This window comes from Triplophysa rosa, linkage group LG23 (genome assembly GCF_024868665.1).
Source record: "Triplophysa rosa linkage group LG23, Trosa_1v2, whole genome shotgun sequence".
In the NCBI taxonomy this organism is placed as follows: Eukaryota; Metazoa; Chordata; class Actinopteri; order Cypriniformes; family Nemacheilidae; genus Triplophysa; species Triplophysa rosa.
In genome coordinates, this window is record NC_079912.1 from 9,376,506 (window position 1) to 9,399,309 (window position 22,804).

Here is a 22,804-nt window from a genome sequence, read left to right on the forward strand (position 1 = left end):
AAAACAGATATGTGCAACAGGGATTTAAAAACTCTATTAACAATAAATTTCACGCGAAGAGAAAATCTTTTAAAGGAAAATGTATTTACTGTTGTTAACATGACTACATTTTTTGTCATGAATAAAGAATAAAAAGAGCAGCATGGAGTACACTAGTCTCGCGGAATTTATTGCCGTTTTCTTTGGCCAAGGCCCACCGAAGACGCCATATGACTGGTAGGTAAAGCAACCAATCACGTTTTGTTTTGTGCCGCGTCATGTTTAGAGGCGTGGAAATGTCCCTGGTGTACATTCACGAACGTGTCAAAAGTTAACAGCAACAAAATGATTATAAGTTTATGCCGTGAACCTCGCATACTTTTAAGAATTAAGTGTTTAGTCGATCGTGATGAATTCTTATAGCAACCGTTGTAAACACGACAGCTTACTTCTTAGATCAGATGTCTTGTTGTTTCCATGCGGACCGTTAAAGAACGCGACACGCTTCTCCTGGAAATCCTGCGAAATTCAACCAATCAGATGACGACTTCGAACATGCTGAAGTGTTTCCAGAAAAGTGTGCCTTATGCATCAAACGTCTGAGGCTGAGACTAGGAGTACCCTAACTATTGACAGTTTTGCTGGATATGTCTTTGGTTTTTGTTGTCAGTGAAACAGCTTGAAAAGTTTTACATGTACCTCAGATGCTGTGCCAAGAACAAGTCCTGAGCTCAGGAGAGAAGACTGAGATGCTTTGTGTGGCTTTAATTCATGCTATCGTGTTTTAATTGGGAAATATCTTGCCAGAGAAACATATGCGGAACAGATTTGAGAAAAAGTGATATTCAGTGACGATTTGGCTTTGACGTAAACATTTAGCATGTGTTGTGTTAAATAAAAAAAATAAATGCACATGAGGTGAGGTGCTATGAGCGTAACAGGATGCAACTGTTTACATCTTCCTCAGAACATTTTTAAAGGGCCAGGTTACACAAAAATAAAAATTCTGCCATCTTTACTCACCCTCAAGTTGTCATCTGTATAAATTTTTTTGTTCCGATGAAAACAGAAAGATATTTGGAAGAACTGTAACCAAACAGTTCTTGGCCACCATTGACTACTATAGTAGGAAAAATGACAATGGTAGTCAAAAGTGCCCCAGAACTGTTTGCTTTCCTACATTCTTCAAAATATCTTCTTTTGTGTTCAACAGAACAAAGAAATTTACAAAGCAATTTTTCCTACTATGGTAGTCAATGGTGGCCCAGGTTACAAGCATTCTTCCAAATATCTTTCTTTGTGTTCATCAGAACAAACAAATTTGGACCAACTGGGCGGCGAGTAAATGAAGACAGAATTTTCATTTTGATGAACTTAACATAAACTACAAATAAAATCTGACAATAACAGCATCAAGAAGCTTGTTGCTGTTTGAACACCAATAATGCTTGGATACGGAACGCCACCCTTCGGATGTTCGTAAGTGATGTACGAGTCCAGCTCAAGACTTCACTGGTTTAGGAAGGAGTCTGGTCTAGAAACAGCGCTCTGATGCACGCTCCCTTGTTTCTCAGACTGTTGAATCATCACCACATGCTTTGATCTGACTAAAAACTTCACCTCCCTCAGCATTCTCATGTCCTTGGAGTTCTACGGTGTATGTCACAAAAATATTTTCTCGGCTGCTTTGCTTCTGATCTGATGTCACCTGGGTATCGTAAAATATAGCTACATCTTTTTCATTTTTGACACTTTTACTTTATTTTATGTTTTATAGCTGGTTTTGAATCTGAAAGGTTATGTCGTTTTTTTGGACTTTTTACACATTGATGCCAATCTTCTTGTTGGTTAGTTTTCCAGAATGTGGGGGAGCTAAACAGCAGGGCGTAATGAGCTTACTGACAGATCTTACGATTTAAAACATTATTTTCTTTTTCTCCTCCTCTCCCCGTCTCATTTTCTCTCTCTTTATCTGATCTGCAGGTTGCTTGTCTCACTCACATTGCTGCCAACTACCTTAATGCTGGTAAAGAGGCCAGACGATGGGGAACCGCACATGAGAGCATTGTGCCTTACCAGGTATTTTGAGCTAACATGTCTTCATCATTTACAATATTTTAAGATTAAGTTAATGAATATTTTTATAATACACATTTGTCAATTCTTTCAAGCCACATTCATTAAACCCATCAGTCTGGCGTGAGTTAGTGAATTAGTGTGTGGTTTTTTAATTGATCAAACTAATGGGTTTCCCACAAATGCTGATTAAATATCCCAGAAGTCCCATAGAAATTTCATTGAAAGTCTCAAGATACAGTACATCCACTAAAAGTACACAGATACTTCAGTCTGTTCTGACTTGATATGTGGTGCTTTTAATAATGTATTACACTTATGGATTTCCCATTGTGGACAGATAGATTAGACATCTATCTTATCCAGGTCTTCACGCTTTATTGCACTTAAAGTATTCACGTGAAATGATGTTGTGTATTTATGGGTGTGTGTAGAAATGGTATAAATAGACCGTGACAGAAAATTTAAAGCCAAGTCCATCAGAGTAAAAGATAATCATTATTCATACCTTGGATGCTGCCTAAGATAATAGTTTCCAAATAATTTTCCTTCATACCAAATCATTTTCTCTTATTTAAATAATAAAGTCACAAATAAAATTGGGTTTCACGAAGACATTATTCTCTGTTATTTAGAAAAAAACATTGACGCATTTGGCAGATGCTTTTATCCAAAGCAATTTACAGTGTATGTGTAATTTCTAGAAAGTCAAACCCTCAACCTTTCGCGATGTTAACGCGAAGCTCTACCAGGAATGCCACAAAAGACAAAGTACAAGTACCAACTATCAGTAAAACAAGCCACACCTTTTGTTTTATTGGAAAAATATAAAGAAAATTACATGGATGCATACAGCCGTGGAGACCATTTTACATTTTCTTATTTAATCATCACTTCTAGATGTATTGTGGTCATTCCAGTCCGGTGTCTGTTGAATTTCAACAAAATCAAACCTCAGGACTTCCAAGAGCAATGTGAAAGACTGACAGCATGACTAGACACACGAAAACTGTGATAAAAATCCAGGTTATCACGAAAAAATTACTTTTGAACTTTTCCTAAATAAATGTACAAACATTACTGTTGTATTACTGCTTAAAAGTGAATATGAACTTGTTTTCTTTGCAGTATTTGAGGTCTGAAAGCATAAAGAGCATCTTTTCTGTTATTTTGACCTGCTTCTCCTGTTTACATATAAATGCAAATACAAACATCAGATGAAAATGTATAATACAATGTAATGTAAGTCGCTTTGGATAAAAGCATAAATGTAAATAGAAATAACTGATATTTGGGAGGAAAATTGTAAGTACTTCACAGAACGAAACAAAAATGATCATTGTACCTAAACACATACTTATAAATAGTAAATTCAGAAAAACAGAAAAAAATAATAAGTGTGAAAAAATCCAGCCCTATTTTCTTTCGAAAAAATGAAATTTTACCTGGAAATCTTGACTAGTGTGGCTTTCCCTGCATGGGAGCAATAAAAAAGTCAGAAGTGACATGCTGGAACATCTCAATTGGTGGAACATGTCACAATGAACTCCTGATATTTAAGACCAATGACAGTCTTTTGTTGTCATTCCCAACATTTATTTCTACTTTTACGAGTTACGGCCTTCAAGTAGCTAAACCTCCCGTCTCCAGGACACCCCACACCCATCAGGCATTCATATGACTTCATGTAGCATGAACAGTGTGAAACAGGAGGACTGAAGACAGCTTCTGCATTAGTTTGCAGCTCTGGCCAGCAGATGTGCACAGTATGACGTACAATGTCCTCCTTTTGATTTTTCTCACTTTTATTGGCGTGGGGCAACCAGAGGAACGTCCTGAACGGTTGTGGTGTAGTTTCGTCCACAGCGGGAAACTACCTTTTCTTAAAATGTCCTAAAGGCAGTGCTGGCTAGCCACATGGGCTACTGATCATTAAAGCAACGTTCGATCTCTGACTGACGCTTTACCGGTCGGCAGTTTGCCTCAATGTTTTGCCAGGCGATGGCTGATTTCTAAACAACGTCAGCGTTGAATCGGAGAGGTCGGATACATCTCACTGCACTCGTTTCAGTCTCGAGTGTTAGTTGAAGAATGTTTGGAGGAGTTGGTGAAGGTGTGTGGTGAACTGCAAGATTTACGGCGAAAATGGTCGATCTTGTTTTAATTACCTCGTCGTTTTCGAAGGAACTCCTAATCGCTCCCATGTTTGCTGAATATTTGGCCTGTCGGTTGCTCGCAGTACAATAAAGCTGTTAACGTTGTGTAACATGGCCTGTGCACGTTTACAAGTGGAGACGGATTTAGTGTGCTGGGAGAAGGTCTGCAAATGACCGCACCGGTGTGAAAGTAATAAATACAACATAAATAACATGTTGTCTACTTGACTTTTAGATTTTATGAAAGAAATGTGAGTGCTGCTTGCATGTGCAAAACTCATTTCCGTGATGTTGTGGAAGGTTGCTATGGTAATCTAATTGTTTTTTAGGAAGTTGCTATGCAGTTGCTCGGTGAGAGCTTTGCCCAAAATCTTATTCTACTGTTCAAAAGTTTTGAAACACTTGTTCTTTATTTACATATTTGTTCACATTTCCACAGTCGTTTGCTATAGGGTTTATGTTGAGACTGAAAGCCTCCAAAAAAATCCAAAGTATGATATATTTCATCTTGAAAATAGCATAGAATTTGTAAAAATGTGCTCTTGGTATTTTATTATTCAGCTTCTTGGTCTCACAATTGAAAGCTTTTCAAGCTGTTTTGAAGGAATTCCCATCTTGTTGCTGATTTTTCTTAATTATTTCGCCCGAGTCATCCATTTCAGTAATATAGGTAAAATGTTAGTTTTCTATTGAAAGAAATGATTATGTTGACACAATTATATTCTTTTATTGTTTCACAAAAGTACATTTTTAAGATCTTTTGAAGCCCCCTGTGGTGAAAACCATTTTTTTAATGTTGTTTGTCTGTGTCTATGTGGTATTTTTAATATGCTTTAAGTTAAACAAAATTCATAATTTTAAACCATTGCATTTATTTTCTCCATAAAACTGCAATTTACCAAAGACAGTTTAAAAAACAGTTTGAAACTGCCTCTGTTTATGACATCATAACCCTGTAACTAATCACTTTAACAGATTTCAACCATAGATATGTAAGGACGGCATATACTGAAGATGGTACGAGCTCGTGCTATTGAATGGAGGCGGGGACTCATTTGCATATTCATGAATCCGCATATACTAAATGAAGCAAGGCATGAAAAAATTATAACCGGAATACATTTTTACATATACGATTTTAAAGATGAGGGATAAAATCAAATGCAATGGGTTGCATAGAAGCATTTTTTTTTATTCTTTATCATCATTCAGATGAATGTCACAAGTCACAATTTTTAAACTTTTCCCAACAGGCCGCCTGAGTAATCATTTGGAGAGCGCTGAGGTACCAAAGTTTTATGCTTGTATTCAGATTTGTTTAAATCTCTCATACAAAAAGTAGAAGCCATAGTGACGCTTGCCCGACTTGCCGTTTTCCTAACAGATCTGAGCTTATGTGGCATCTGTTTCATTCAGGATATTGAGTTTTGCCCCAACAAACCTGGTACCTCAGTGTCTAGGCTAGATGCCAACTCTCATTAGTACCTCAAGAGCCCTATCAGGCACAAAACGTTTATTATTAAGTGCAGATTTGTTTCTGTCCACGCTCGTCTGGTGGCATAAGTCCTCGCTGACCCGCGTGAGCTGGTCTCTTTACCTAACTTGACTCATCAGCTCACCGCGAGGTTAAGTGCAAGTATGTTGAGGTCAAAACGAGTCCCATCTGGAGATACCATAAAGTCAATGAATCAAGTCACCGGGTTCAAATCTACTTATGTGAACTCTTATTTCATAGACGCCGGTCCAATGCAAAGAGTTAGTGGATTAGGTTTTAGTATAACAAACATGTTAATGAACATTTTATGGTTTTATTTTGTTTTAAAGGGATGATATTTGATCTGATTGTTTCTGAGGAACAGGAAATGGGAGTTGTGAGCATTTAGTGGTCATAATTCATACCGTAAAAATCACGATCAATGAGCGGTAAACAGATAATATTTGTGTCTGTTTTATAGAAAAACGTACATATGATTCCAGTATTTACAATGGTCTCTTTAATATGGCTCGTGTCTTTGTTGGTTTCAGTGACTGCTCTTCGTTACCTGGACCTCATTATTTCCAGTAAAAAAGCCCCTTAAGCTTGAATGTGTTTGACACAGTTACAGCATAGACACGTTATTCCCTCAGTCTGGTGTGTGCTCTCAGTGGTGAGACGGCACAAGTCTCAGATTAGGTCCTGCTTTTGTGTTAAACTGTTGTTCTCTAAGGGTGATCTGATCTGTTTCGCCATAACACAAAACTTTAGAAAAGAAGAACATTTATTTTTGTATTTATTTATTTAATGTCAAATATTTTCATAGGCCTATATCATATATGTAAGGAATAATTGACGACGGGCCGTTCAATTATTTGAAAGTTAATGCACACCCCGAGATGGTAATGCGGCCACGATGTGAAGTGGAGTCAATTATTCCGCTTATACCACGGTTACCACACCACAGGACATTGTTCAAATGTTTAATTTCAATGTTTGTCAGGTTATCGTCTTTAAAATGCTGTTGATTGTAGGACTACTTTCTTGAGCATCTCATTTCCATTAGAGCGAATGGACTCGGAAGCTTGAGCCACGTGGTGGGTGTGTGAGTGAGAGAGAGAGAGAGAGAGAGAGAGAGAGAGAGAGAGAGAGAGATCTGTGACGATCTGTTTGCGGTAATGTGATGGAAAAGCCAGTGATAACAAATTATTTATTCCTCGTATTGTTTCTATCTTCAGCAGTAAAAAATCACCCAAACTTTTGAAAGAGTAGGTCTATCAAAATATATTTGTTATCAGTTATAAGCAGCATGAAGAGGAAAACGAACCAGTAGGCTATCAGTGTTTATTAATGCATTTTGTTTTTCTATTTAGTTATTTTATTCATTCGATTTCGATATGTATTTCTTTTTTTTTAAATGCTTTGTTTATTGAAACGAAACTGCGCACGTTTCCATTAACAGTAAAGTTTGACATTATAAACGTCAGATCAAGAGCAGGGTGCTGTGTGCGGTGGCCTGTAGGCTACACTATAACCTGTTGTTTAAACTTGGCGAAGTGATATGGAACTGTAATGCGGTCAGCAGACCTGGAACACCTTCATAGGTGTTCATTTGCTGAAAGTTAATGCATACCCATAGAGCGTTTGTCAACCAATCAGATTGAAGCATTCAACAGCCCCGTGGTATAAAGGCTCATTTATATAATTACTTGTTTGTTTTCTTTTTTAAAAAGTAAATTCTATTCCCTTGAATTGCCTTTGTTTATTCGTAAATGGCTTAAATAAATATTTAAACAAATATAAATTGTGCCATGTGTACATTTCTCAACAAAAATAGCTTTATTTTTTAACGGATGATTTGGGTGTGAAGAGCTGAGGAAAATGTGTAAAAGTATAGACCGTTTTATCGAGTATTGTGCCTGGCCCAAAGTTCACTTCCGGTCTGTGTTTGGTTATAATATAACAATTTGTTTTATTTTTAATTTATATTAATATTAATTTAAAATAATATTTTATAATATGAATTGTATTAAATTAAATTAAAACTACTCAACAGTTATTGATTCTTTGCGGAGGTCTACCGGAAGTTAAGTTTGGGCCACACTACCATTTGTAATATTTTCTAAAAATAGTTAATGATTATTTTTTTCGAATTTTTTATTAATTTTTGAATTTTCATTTAAATTTTAATCAGTGATATCATAAAAATGAAAAAAAATTAACTAAGAAGTAATGTAGAGTTAAATTTGATTTAAGTAAAATTGAATTGCAATAAAGTTCATATTTTTTCATTTTATGATATAGTATTATAAATGATGTTTTAACACATCTTAAAGCGGCAATCCGCAATATTTTGGGGTAAAAATAATCAGAAATCAATTATTGAGTAAACGCATAGACAGATCAGTGTTCAAAACGATTGTCTTATCTTACCCTGATCACAACGGTAAGCTTATAATAAGGATTTATAATTTGCGCTGTCGGGTCGCCCCATGCCGGAAATTTGAATTTGGGGGAGTACCTCTTTGTGCCTCTTTGTTGGTCTGACGCTGATTACATCTGGGGAATCATCTGTTGATAACAAAGTAACCTCGCGAGAGCTAAGGGACAGCTTCGTGTTAAAGCAAAAGCTAATATCGACAGGGATTTTGAGAGTTGGCTCTGACATCTGAAAGGATTGCATTAACAGGTAAGACGTCACTATCGTGATTTATTTTTTACAAACAGACAAACAATTCACATTAATTCTAGGATACTTAGATGAGCATGAACACGTATTAATACATCCAGTTTAAATCTAGATAACATCCATATATCCATCACAGCATACATAAAAACAATAGAATAGAAGCACAAACATGCATAGCTATATATATACTGTATATAATTACGCTTAGATGTATATTTAATTTTGAAATGATTTCATCATACACGATGAAAGAGCAAGAAAAGCTGCGTTAGGCTCGAGGTTTCTCTGAATAACAGTGCTTTTACAGCCGGCTAACGAGAACTGTGTAAACTTCGTGTCTGTATAAAGTGTTTTATTGAACTGATTTTGAGGACTGCGCACTTGGAATTACTTGCGAGAGCGCGTCTGTAGACAGCGTCACACAGGGTTGCCTTGAGCATGTTTGACTTAAGTGAAGAAGTCGTGAGAAGTTAAAATGTGCGTATAAATACGAAAAATCTATACGCAATTATTAGTGTATGAGACCCAATGCCTTTTCCAAGAATAAGCAAAGTTTGGATGGAGATGGATTTCATCTGTGTGCTCTCCCAGATCACTCATAGCAATATGGCCACAGCACATGCTCAGTTCAAATAAAAGACATATGACCATTTGACCTCTAGTGGTCACCAAACTGCCAACCAAAGCAGGGAGCAGAATATAAGAATATAGCAAAGAGCTCGGATTCATCCGGATTCATTCATCTAGCTTCTAGCACATACTTTATATATAGCATTAGATGTGCTACATCTTTCCTCACTGCACCCATGTCTGGAGTAAAAAGCAAGCAGTGGTTTGAGTTATAGATCTGATGTCTTTTTGTGTTTTGTACATATAGTCTGTCGACAGAATAGAGAGACATCATGCTGTTTAACCATTTGGTTCACCGGGGGAAAGGGTAAATTCAGGCTTACAGGAACCTCTAACTGAGGTGTCACGATGGCCTCAAAGAGAGTTCATAAGTTTCTAGAACTTTCAATGACTCTCACAAGGGACTTTTGGATTGTTGGTAGAACAGAAACATGATACAAAAGTTTTATTGCTTTTGCCTTTGTATTGCTCACTATTGAAACAAATTGGTGTTTTGGCTTGAGTCAGTATATCTAGCCATGCCCTACAGCAACCATCCACAACACACTGGCAAGACCATATCAACACAATAAAAACAGAGCAACAGCTTAAGCCTAGAATACACTACACAAATTTAAAAAACTGACCAGATTAAAATTCGGACATACTGCATGCTTAGCATCCGTTGTTTTGACCAAAGCAGTATTATAGCGACTCATTATGCATCTACATCTACAAAGCTGTTTTTAATAAGTTTAATATTTTTTCCAAAAAAAAAGTTTTTCAAGTTGGCAAGTGAGAATCACTATATGAAGTATTTAGATCTGTTTGGGTTTTTTATGTTCATGTTGTTGTTGGCCGTTTTTCTTGCAGGATCTGGCAACCCAAGTAAACGCTTGTATCTCTTTCCCTGTGATTTCGGACTCGCAAAAAAATTGCGTTCCCTCGCAAAACGTTTGCGTTCTCTCGCAAAACTTTTGCGTTCTCTCGCAAAACATTTAAAAGTCCTGTTGTCCCGCTCTGTACATTAACAATGGAGCGGGTCAGAGTAGTTTCCCGGACCAATAACTCCTGAGCTAAACGTTGTTATAACACAAATAAGACATAATTCCTTAGACAATGATCTACAACCTAGTCTTCCTCAAAACGACAATGATCTACAACCTAGTCTTCCTCAAAACGAGAATATAAATTTATCTCTATATGAGCAGGCGACATGGACAAGTCCAAAGAAACTGTCTGCAAAGTGACTGTAAATCCGAAAAGCGTTACTACAAAAATAGTCATTAATAACTTAAATGTTACACACTGTGGTCTCACCAAATTCAGTTTACACATTAATGCTCTCCATAAACTGGTTTTAGTTATACTACAGTATGTAGCACTGAAGTTAACGACTATTTTTTCTGAGTACTTGTACTTTAACTTCACTACATTTGAAAGACATATAACATACTTTTTACTCCACTACATTTATAAAAAGGTCCAAAAGTAGAAAATGGTTTCTATGCAGCGGGGTTTCCTGTGTGCGCAATTTATCTGGCTTGCGAACTGCCAGGACCTTTTACTGTTGCCAAGTATTTCAGTTTTTCTAAACTCGCGGTTTTCCGGCAGGCTTTGAATGGCCATTTGGCAGATTTTTTTATGCAAATCTGGCAACTCTGGGATCTTCCCCGCTAAACTAATGTAAACGTAGGCGCTGCTACACCATTGATAGCTCTCTAAAAAGGCAAATAGAACAATAAAAGACGAAAAAGGCACATGTTAAAGTGTGGTGTAATCATCTGTAGGTTACGATCAGTCAAAGATCGTAGAAACATTGTCATGAAAATGATCGGCATAACGGCTAAACGGTAAATAAGTGTCATGGCTCTGCTTCATTTAGTCATGTTTTTCTTGGTCCTGTAGCAGAGCCATGACAAAGCCTTTGGTTATGTGTGGAGGGTAACATATTATTGTCCTTTTGACAATAATATACGTTCTCTCCAGTGTCTTGTCATTGGCCCCGCCCCTCTCGTTTCTTGTATTGCTTTCCTCTTGTGTCTTATGTTCCACACCTGCCCTCGCTCGTTATCACTCGTTTGTCTTCCCTTTAAATACCCTTTTGTTTCTTTGTCTTGTGTTCGTGGATTGCGTTGTGTATGTGCTTGTTCCTGTTTTTGCCAGTGTCCTGTTGCTGTTTAAATCCCAAGTCAAGTTGAGTCTTTGTAAGTTTGTTAGTTAGCGTTTGTATAGTGTTGTTCTTTTACCCTGTCTTAGTTTTTATTTGTCCTGTCAGCGTTAGTATATAGTTTTGTTGGTTTGCCCCATCGTGGGTTTTTGTTTTGTGTTCTGTTTATTATTTATAATTAAAAAGTCTTCCTTGTTAACACACTACAAAGAGGAATTTAATTTAAAAATCTCATTCTAATTAAAAAATTCATTGTTTTTTCAGCAGGGATGGTATTTGCAGTAAAACCACAGTATCCACAAATGTACCATTTTCTATATATAGGAACCATACTCCAATTAATAATCTTTAGTAAAACCACAGCAACTAAAAATACCATAGTTTCATTATACTAGCTATGTTTGTAGTTAAATTATGGTAATACAAATGGTAATAAATCCAACAAACACATGGCTTCTACACTTGACTATTTACAAGAACCTTACTACTTACTGGTAAATTGCTGCTAAAACTGGTAAAGGGAATATACAAAATAAAAGAACACTGCTCATAAATACATGTAGGCCTAGGGGCTAATGAAGATAATTAGGCTAAATGATCATACAGGATTATATCTAAACTAAACATATATGTGCTAAACATATAAAGCTCTTAAAGGAGTTGCCCACTGCAAAATTTGCCCCCATTGACTTTCCATAGTAGGAATAAAAACTACTATGGAAAGTCAATGGGGGCCAATTTTGAAGTGAACTACTCCTTTAATACAACTGATACTGTGAGCTACTCTGTGTATTCAGTAGGTTGCTTCAGAGGCATAAGGTATACGACAATAAAACAATGCACAACTGACATAAAGGAAATTTACTTTTAATACTTGAGTACTTTTAAAAGCATGCACGTACTTCTGTACTTTTACTTAAGAATCTGTCTTTACAACTTTTACTTGTAGTGGAGTAATATTTGACCAGTAGTATCTGTACTTTCACTCAAGTAAGGAAGTTGTGTACTTCGTCCACCTCTGCTCACGAGTTATTGGTCCAGGAATCTGCGACTATAGACCAATGTTTATGTACGGAGCTAGTCTTAAATTCTGAAAGGGCTCCGTACTTAATGGAACCAAAAATGGATCTTTTATGGCATCGCTGTGAAGAACCTTTTAAGCACCTTTATTTTTAAGAGTGTATGTCAGTCTTTAGCAACTAACAACACCATGAAGTGAGTGGAGAGTTTTGCACGGGATGCACCTTTCTTTTTTCCATGAAATTGACAACTATTTTTGTAGTGCATGCAATATTAGTCAATTTAGGTAACATACGCCTTCATTTGACTTGAATAGAAAGTCATTGTCTCGTGTTACAAAGTGGCATAATCTAAAGCAATTTTGCATTTTGTGATTATGTTGTCCTTAGTTGCTCGTGGGGAATCATCATTGAAATGTGTGCCGTTTCCTCACTGTTGAAAAACACATCAGATATTGATTCAATGGACACTATCAGTCTGCCACAGTAGAGCTGTGTTGCATTAGTCTAGCCGAAGGACTCTCTGCGGATAGACGCTTGCCAGAAAACCCTCTCCAACACTGTTGTCTCATTCTTCTCTGCAACCAGACCAAACAAAGCTATCCGTACTGTCACATGTCATACCGCTGTATGTCAAACCACTAAACATTTAACTCTTGATATTATAACCCAAACCACTAATCCAGCACCAAGCTTGATAAGTAGACTTAATGAAATATTTAATTTCGTTGAAATGTGACGCCTTTCACTTGTATCAGCATTTGTACTGCGGTAACTCGAATTCCAGGAGTGAGGGACAGAACTGATCTTGTTTGGAAATAAAGGAGTAGTTCACCTTCAAAATGAAAATTCTGTCATCATTTACTCACCCTCTTGTCATTTCAAACCTGTATGACTTTCTTTATTCCGCAGAACACAAAAGGAGATGTTTTGAAGAATGTTGTCAACAGCCCTCCAATCACTTGCATTGGTTACAATAGAAGTGAATGGGTGCCAGTGCTGTTCAGTTACCAATATTTTTCAAAATATCTCCTTTTGTGTTCTGCGGAATAAAGAAAGTCATACAGGTTTGAAATGACAAGAGGGTGAGTAAATGATGACAGAATTTTCATTTTGAAGATGAACTACTGTGTGTTCTCTTTTTCATTTGCTTAATTCGGCGTCGTGTGAGGGTTTAAAGATAAGCTGTAGCTAAATGTACACTCGTAAAAATAAAGGTGCTTAAAAGGTTCTTCACTGCGATGCCGTAGAAGAGCCATTTTTGGGTCCACAAAGAACCATTCAGTCAAAGGTTCTTTAAAGAACCATCTCTTTCTTACTTTTTTATAATCTGAAGAACCTTTTTTCACCACAAAGAGCCTTTTGGGTAACATTTGTTTACTCAGATGTTAAAGGTTCTTTATGGAACCAAAAAGTTATTCTATGGCATCAAAGAACCTTTTGAAGCACCTTTTTTAAGAGTGTAAGAGCGGGATAGTTTTACTAATATGAAATGAGAATGTTCTTGAAAAACAGTCAGGAAAACCACATGGACGTGGGGTGCAGCCAAAGCCTAAAACAATTACCGAGTTCAAGCACAACTTTAATAAAATACACCCTTTCGCCTGTGAGATTAAAAAAAACACACGTCTGTGTTTCATTGAAATCCTGGAAATGGTTGGTCTTTTTAAATTATTTATTTTCCGCCATGTTTATTTACTCAGAGGCTATACATTCCCCAGGCAAGCTTCTCTTTGCTCGATGACTATTCGTCTCTCAATTGACAAACGGTTTGTTTCGGCTGCTTTATCTTATAATTCTGGCATTTGGTCTGCATGCAACACTTGGTTGGGGTGTCATGTCCAATCTTATAGGTCATTTATATAATATAATATAATGAATAATGCAATGAATAAACCATAGAGAGCTTTGTCTTCTGTGAGAACTTTTTTCTTCAGGTCTTTGCCAGCACTTAATCAAAACTGAAAATGAATGTTGACTGATTAGGTTACTTTCTTATTCGGGCTCAATTAGGGTGTGCTAATTGTTCTTTCTTTGTGAGAATCCCTTTTGGAACGCATGGGAGAAGTCGGACCAAACTTCAGACCAGCACATTAAACAAATGTTTCTCCTACATGATTATGATAAAATCTTAATTATTGATTATTTACATTGATTCTGTACATGCAGGGGCGGATTTGGACTAAAAAGTCGCCCTGGACTTCTTCACCAGGAGCAGCCCACAACACCAGGCTGTCAACATAATACACCAGCGTATTGATGCACAAATAATTCTATAACCATAATTTAGAAACAAATGTTTCTAAGGACCTTTTTAAGACACATTGCAAAGCCAATAAAACAACAAACATTAAACAGTAAAGGCCAGTGCAGTCTAAGCAACACACAGACATCAGAATTACACAAAAGCCTGCCTAAACATGTCAGTGTAATGTAGCGTAATGTAATGTTTGTAAATTACACTTTACTGACCATGACATGTAACACACCTGAGTCAAAGATTCAAGTTTTACCCTGTTTTAAGTCTAAGAGTGATGACTTCCTACTTGTGAATAATATCCTAGACAAGAGAATTTACTTAAACATCTTAAACATACTGTATTTCAGTTTATCACCAAGGCAACATTTTAAAGTTTCTACGTTTTTCTAATAATATATAGGCCAATTTTTTATTTAATTCAATTCACAAGGCAGTTTTAGTTTTAGTAAACTATGATAACCTTATATAATATTATTGGATTGTACTATATTCTCCATCAAGTCTTCAACATTGAAAGCAGGCAGTGTGAAATAGCAAATTAAAACTAATTGCCAATGGTGCTCTTCACTTGAAGACTAATGCTTGTTTATGAGTGGCAGATAATATTATAAAACTGGTTGTAAAACTAGTTGTCACTACTGTCTATAGATTGCTTTACTGTAAATGACACGGCGGATATTACAATCAATATTGGATATTGTCAATTTAACTTGTCCTGTTTCGCTTACATAAGATATGCACAAAATGTCCGATATCCACTGGCAGGGGTGGTTCTAAAGTGAGTGGATATCCGGGGCTTAGCCCAGAGACCTCCACATGTGTTCGAATACAGTGGCGTAGCAAGTCAGGTCCGGGCCCATATGCGAAATCTTTTAGGCAGCGGCTATGTATGCTATTTACACTAAGTGAAAATAGCGACAGATGCTATTTACACTAAGAGGCCGTTTTTATGCGTTTTGGCTGTTCATTTACAGGAAAACAGCGTTTTGGGGGACTGAAAACGCAAAGTTTTGAAAACGGGTCTCAAAGTGCAAGTTTTTGAAAACGACGGCATCATCGTTTCCGTGTAAACTCTGAAGGCGTTTTCCAAAAACGATGACGTCATACGCATGCGTATTACGCGTTCAGTCTGTAGGCATGCGCGAGTATTCCCCAAACAATAATGGCGGCCTCCATGCTGCATGTTTGTGCTGCGTGACATTCTTATTATCATTTCTCCAGCAAAAAGTAGATTTACTGCACCACTACAACCAGCAGAGACATAGTATTTATATGCACACTACTATAAACACAATTACACGCCGACAATGTGTATTAAAAGCGCTTTTAGATTAAAACAGTGCATGCGGATATGTGCAAGCACGTAGGGTTTCTTTTTGGCGCAATCGCGCCATCCACTGGCCTGGCATGCATAATACATAGTTTTTATTCGGTTTCCCAGATCCATGTAAATGCAGATCGTTTTGATAATGCTGTTGTGTGTACGTGAAACTTTTCAAAAACACAAAGCAAAAACTTCTCAGTTTTTTATTGTGTAAAAGTACTCTAAGTTTAAATAGCAGTAGGTTCTGTTTGCACTAAGTGAAAATAGCAGCATTTGTTAGCGATGTGCCATTTACACTAGCCGAAAATGCATTCAACTTTATGCAATAATAACAGAGTGTAAATCAATATATCTAGAACAAATAAAATAAAATTATGGCAACTTATTGAGATATTAAAGCCCTACACCTAGCCTTACCCTAAACCTAAACTTTATGAATAAAAATGAATTTTAAGTCTTAAATCAATTTTATTGAAAACAAATGCCTTTATGATCTGTAATATGATAGAAAAAGGTAAAAGAACGTTTTCAGCAAGAGATGGATTAGAACCCCGGTCTCCAGTGCTAAAGCTATACAGACTTTACACCTTACACCACTGGAGTAGCTGTCAGAATTGGCGTCGTTGTTCTTACACTTTCTCTATTCCAATCACATATTGTTGGGGGGAGCTAGTGCAAATAATCTCTGCCAACAAGGCTGGCTATTTGTACTCAGTGTAAATAGACACTCCGAAACTTTTAATGGGCCACCTCCATCTGTTCGTGACCGCGTTGCGCATTACTGGACATCCGTTGTTTACTCAGGTTTGTTATTTAAATGTTGATGCGTGTCAATCGTGCTCAAATAGTAATGATAGACCCCAAGGGAGCGCAAACTTCCAAGCGCAAGAAAGATGGAAAAAGTGACGCAGCCAGCCTTTTGCATGTGTTTTTACACGCGACATGTGAACAGCCGTAACATTTCAATGATAAAACAGTTGTCAAACTTTAAACATTTAGCTACTTACATCGCACTGGCTCTTTCACAGTTAAAGCAGACCTTAACCTCGGCTTCTGTCCATAGCAAATCCCACCTTCTTTCATTTGTTTGGCCACTTCAAATAGATTGATATTGACGAGCTCATTCAGAGTCCATATAAATTAAACTTCATCCCGTTTCGACACAGCAACGTAAACAAAGTAATGTTGTACATTATACAATAATAATAAGAGTGAAAATGATTATATGTATTAAAATTAGTATATAGATGAAAACTAATTTAGACAATAAAGACCTCTCTACTACACTTAACCTCACAATACTATTATTATTAAACACCTGTTAGCCATTTTCAAATATCTTCTTGATTTTGTTGAAAATAAATACCTGTATTTATCCGATATGTTATGTGAATGCAGTTCGGCATGTCAGTGTCAGTACTTCTTGTGACGCATCTTACTCACTACGCCACAGAAACTGCTTGGGAAGTGGTGTTGTTTTGACACTAGTTTTTTTTAGGGAGAATTAAGGACACACTCAAATTTGCCCATGGGTAGATGCGCAAAAGCCTCAATATATTTAGTAGTAAGGTGAAGGTCATGCAATCATGCAGTTTAAACCATGTTTTACATATCAGTTCCTAATAAAGTTACTGGCCGACTGGCGATGTTTGTTTGCTCGCTAAAGGCAAATTTTACCCACAATTGGCGCTTGGTGAGTGTCAGTTTTGGACCTTGTGTGAAACTGCCATATTAGTTCATTCGGCAGGGCCAAATCGCAATTGCCGTTTGACAAGTGTTAATTTTGCGTGCAACCATGCACAACACGAAATGACGTCAACATCGAGATCTTTGTAAACACAAGTGCCGTCGAGCGATCGAGCCCCAGGGTGCTTCACACAAGTTTGGAAACAACCTGGTGGCGGGACAAATGTGTGTTGCTGTACGAGCCGGAGCCACACTAAGATGAAGCTCCAGTCTGTTTGTGTGTGTATTACGTGTTTGCTGTGTGTGTGTGTTTGCTTTTCTGCTGTTTCCTGGACTCTGTCTGCAGGTATGTGACCTCTTGGCCCACGCTTGATTTATTCATTTCAAATCATTTAATCTGATGGGCTACATTTTGTCAAAACACTGTCTCATTAACTGTGGTCTGTGCACTTTGTTTCTCGTTGTACTGCCAGGGGGGCACCAGAATAAACACACAGACCGAAGAGCTTGTGCTAAGAGAGACTACAGAAATGAATGCACACTTTGTTCTGAGGTGTGCTGTTGGCCAAAAGACTGTTAGCGATGTCTTGATTTACTCATGCAGATGGTCCGGTGGAAGCTGATGGATTGCATCTGAGATTGTCACGTTAGGTGAACTTTGGGACTGTCTGCTTGTTCTTGTTGAGATTTTTTCTTCGTTCACAACATGCTGACAATAGAAAAGGAAATGATCTGTGGGAGGAACCATTTTGTTTAACATAAGCACTTTGATTCCCTTAGAATGTGGCTTTACTGGCATTGGAAGATCGTCCCAGAGGTGCGACTCGGTTTTGCTGTATTGTGTGCGTTTCGTTGTGGGTTATTGTTTTTTTTCTACCTCTATGACTTTCAAACCTAACAAAGAACGGATCTACTTTGAGAAGTTGTGTGACACTGGGAGCCTTTCGCTGGCGGTCTTTCATGTGAACGCAGGACTTTTACCAGCAGGCGTTCCGCCTAAAGTGATTCAGTGGGAATAGATGTTTAAGCCTGATATTTTGCCAGCTTCGCTCGAGGCAGAGATCCACAAAGTTGAAGGATTGAAAATTTTGTTTGTCAGGCTTATTATGGGCCTGGATTTTTTGGTTGAAAGCTTTCCTAGGCTGAAACGTGTGCCATTAATATTAAAGGGATAGTTTACCCAAAAATGAAAATTCTGTCATGAATTACTCCTCTTCAAGTTGTTTCAAACCTGTATAAATTTCTTTGTTCGGTTGAAAAGAAAGAAAGATATTTAGAAGAATGTTAGCAACTGAAATTTATGGGGTGCCAATGACTGCAATTAAAATGTTTGTTTTGTCTAGATTCTTCAATACAATACAATATTTTTTTCTACTATAGTCAATAGTGCCCCAGAAATCTCAGTTGCAAACATTTAAAGGCATAGTTCACCCAAAAATATTAATTCTTTCACCATGCACTCATCCTCATGTCATTTCAAACCTGTATGACTTTCTTCTGGAGAACACAAAAGAAGATTTTTTGAAGAATGTTGGTAACCAAACAACATTGGCCACCGTTTACTTCCATTGAATGGACACAAAAGCAAAAGTCATATACAGGTTTTAAATGATATGAAAAATGATGAGTTTTTGAATGAACAATCCCATTCATTTTAATAAGCATTGAATAGTCATTCTGTTTAGAACAGTTGGTATTTAAGGTTTTCTTTATTACTTACACAATTTAGCTTGAGTGTTCAGTACATTTATTGCATATTAAATCACTGTGTTTGCAGGGTTTCAAGACCAAAGATGGATTTATGATCGTAGCAGCGGGAAATGACCAACAATTCATGAAAGTGTGCAAAGTAAGCCGGGACCTTTAATTGCAGACACAGAAAAACGCATTATAATAAATCTAGCCCAACTTTATTTGTACATTTCAGAAACAGCCATACTTTACATTTGTTTTGACCAAGGGAACGTTCACATTTCCTAACAGTTATGTCATGTAACGTGTCTGTTTGCCAAGGTTTTGAGCTTGAACGGCCTTGCAGACAGCCCGAAATACAAAAGCAACACATTAAGAGTTGAGCATCGCAACGAGCTGCTACAGATTCTCTCTGAGAGGTTAGTCAACATCTCTATAGATGTCCGTGCTCCTGTTGTACAAGGTTTTTCAGTTTTATTAATCACATTATCAGGTTGTTTTTCACCAGACCTTCACAATCCACTGTTAACTCACATTCAGGTCTGGCTTCATTTTGATATGACACTCCCACTTTTCAAGGTCCAGTTGGTTCCAATTGGTGCCCAGTGTTTTTGTTTGTTGTTTCAGAAATACGTAACGTTATGATCTGAGTTAAGATCTTTGGAATCCCTTTCTGATTAATGACTGTAGACATGTCCAAGAACTCACAGTTCATCCTCCCAAATTTTCTGAATAGTACATTCTGACTGTACTATTTAGCATCTAAAGGTCAAAACATGGCACGTGAGGCATACAATATAAGAAACCTTATGTGTTTATTCTACTAACATACAGTGGGCATATTAAATCAAATGCTTCAAAAGGTGTTGGTGGTTTTTGGGAATGCGTGCATGTCAGTAGGGCCACGTGACTTATATTTTTGCTTATTTTGTTCATTTTATCATGTCCATCCGCCACTGTCTTCTGTCCTCCTCTAAACCTTCCTTCATTCTTCTGTCCACCCGCAGGTTCATGGAGGAGACGACGAGGGAGTGGCTGAGACGCTTCGAAGGGACAAGAGTCCCCTGTGGGCCTATTAATAACATTCAGCAGGTGTTCGGCAACCCTCAGGTTAGTTTGAGGACACGACAGGTTGGGTTGGGGAATTTACTGTACTTTAAAACTGTAGCTACTTATGACATTTATTGGGGCTGTCAAACGATTAATCGCGATTAATCACATCCAGAATAAAAGTTTACATAATATATGTCTGTGGACTATGCATGTTTATTTTGTATTTATGTACACTTACACGTACACATGCATATATTTAAGAAAAATATGAAATATAAAAATTAATAAGCATTTATATATAATTTAAATGATTGGTAAATATAAATAAATACATGAAAATATTTTCTAAAGAAATATACATGTATGTGTATGTTTCTTGAATATGTAAATCATGTCATCTGATCCAGTCCATTAACATTGAACTGTTGAAAAAAAAAACTGATGAAATAGGCAAAACAGACTTTTTCAGTGCTATAGCATATACAATATGTAGCCCAGAAGTAGTTACTCCTCAACACTGGGTTACATAATGTGATATATTCTTATACTAATAATGAATAGCCATTCATTTGTGGAAAAACCATTATTATATGTGACCCTGGATCACAAAACCAGTCTTAAGTAGCACAGAAACATTTTTAGTAAAAGCCCAAAATACATTGTATAGGTCAAAATTATCTATTTTTCTTTTATGCCAAAAATCATTAGGATTTTAAGTAAAGATCATGTTCCATGAAGATATTTAGCAAATTTCCTACCATAAATATATCAAAACTTTATTTTTGTGAGTGGATGGCCTGCTACAGTGCCTCCGATTAACAACTTCGAATGCGATTTTCTCAATATTTTGATTTTTTGCACCCTCAGATTCCAGAGTTTTAAACTGTCGTATCTCCACCTGATATTGTCCTATCCTAACAACCCATACATCAATAGACAGCTTAATTATTCAGCTTTCATGTGATGTAAAAATCTCAATTTTGAAAAATTGACCCATAAGACTGGTTTTGTTGTCTAGGGTCACATATAGTGTCCACCATTATTTTTACAATAAAACTTGAAAACTTGATAGTAAAAAGCAAAAGTCCATTGCTTTGATCCACATCAGTAGCTAATAAAGTCAAATGTAAAACACTATCATATGTTTAGACCCCCAGAGCATGTAATTTAACTCTGATGGTATTAAACCCTGTTCTTGCGTAAACCCTGCACACACACATTTTTAATTCTGACCACATGTGATATTGAGAGTGCATACTTAAAGGTCCCGCCAACCTGCTGATGTTCTCACTATTACACATTATATGATCAGAATTACATGATTTTTCTCCGTGTGTCTTTTTCAGTTCAATTGAAACAGTGAGATAATCAACCTTGAAACATTCCACTTGCGGTTTGCTATTTTTAGGGCTTTACTACCAAAAAAATGTGAAAACATATTAGTCATACTTAATTGCATAATCAAAGGCAGTTTAAAATTGGCATTCCTAACAATCTGCAGACTAACAGCAAGAGAACATGTTAACCATGTGTTGCACCTACAGCAGAAAACATTTCAGGACATATTCAGCTTTTTCTCAAAACTGGCGGGGGAACATCACCTGGGGACACTTTCGGCCCTATTTTAATGATCTAAGCGCATGGTCTAAAGCGCACGCCGCAGGTGCACTCAGGGCGTGTCCGAATCCACTTTTGCTAGTTTAACTACAGGAAAACGGTTGGCGCACCCGGGTGCATGGTCTAAACGGGCCAGTTGCGCTCGCGCCATGGCGGATTCACTATTTACACAGCGGAATTTGCAAGAGCAAAGACTGGAGGCTTCTCCAGAGAGGAAACGCAGGATATCTACAGGACAAGCCGGATTTGTATCTTTATGTACACAATAATAATCTTTTACATTGTACTCCATTTCTTTTTTATATTTGGCATTTTTGTATGCTGCCAGGACGGGAAAATGATAACTGCGTCAGATTGAAACTAGCAAAAACACTTGCGCCGGGTGTACGATAGGGCCCTTTGTGTTAGTTGTTATAACATGATTTATAAAATACTGAATGTGTTGAATTTGAGTATTTTCATGGTTATTTATTTCCTCAGCTATGGGCAGTTTCGGCCCTGTGAGCCTTTAGAAAATAAACTCTCTCAATGAGGATATTCCAACCAAAAATTTTAATTCAGCCGTTATTTACTTATGTTTTGCTTATTTTAAAACACAATAGCAGCATCTTGTTTGTAAGTTACAGTGTTGGGCAGTTACTGTAGTTTGATTACTTCTTTGGTAACTGAGTAATTTAACGCGTTATAATTCCTAAAATAGTAATTAGATTATAGTTCCAAGCCCAGGTAACTATACGTTACAGCTGCGTTACATCGTTTCCGTTGTATCGTTTTATCATTTAAATTGTAAAAAGCGAAATAGCTTTTTCAAAGTCTGGATGCCTGCCTGTCGCACCCGCGACGTCATGGTACTGCACCCGCGCGGAAAGTACTACGAAAGCCACTCCATGGAAAGCCTGCCACCTTAAGCTAAAAACTCATAACGGCCAATGCTATCGGCACGCGGAACGCAGGCAAGGAGACTAGACACCGGATATGATTGGCTGAGGTGCCTCTCGTG

General features: G+C 37.2%; 1 protein-coding gene across 3 annotated transcripts in view; it reads left to right on the forward strand.

Moving 5' to 3' along the window:
• The window catches only part of sugct (succinyl-CoA:glutarate-CoA transferase), a 112,163-nt gene that overhangs the window by 12,959 nt on the left and 76,400 nt on the right, over positions 1-22,804 (forward strand). For all 3 annotated transcript variants that reach the window (XR_008961854.1, XM_057322905.1, XM_057322904.1), the window contains exons 9-12: positions 1,963-2,058; positions 19,220-19,291; positions 19,456-19,553; positions 20,142-20,244. Coding sequence is in view for 2 of the 3 variants with exons in the window: in XM_057322905.1 (XP_057178888.1) it covers positions 1,963-2,058; positions 19,220-19,291; positions 19,456-19,553; positions 20,142-20,244 (369 nt within the window). In the remaining variant the exon portion in view is untranslated. The remainder of the gene's footprint in view (positions 1-1,962; positions 2,059-19,219; positions 19,292-19,455; positions 19,554-20,141; positions 20,245-22,804) is intronic.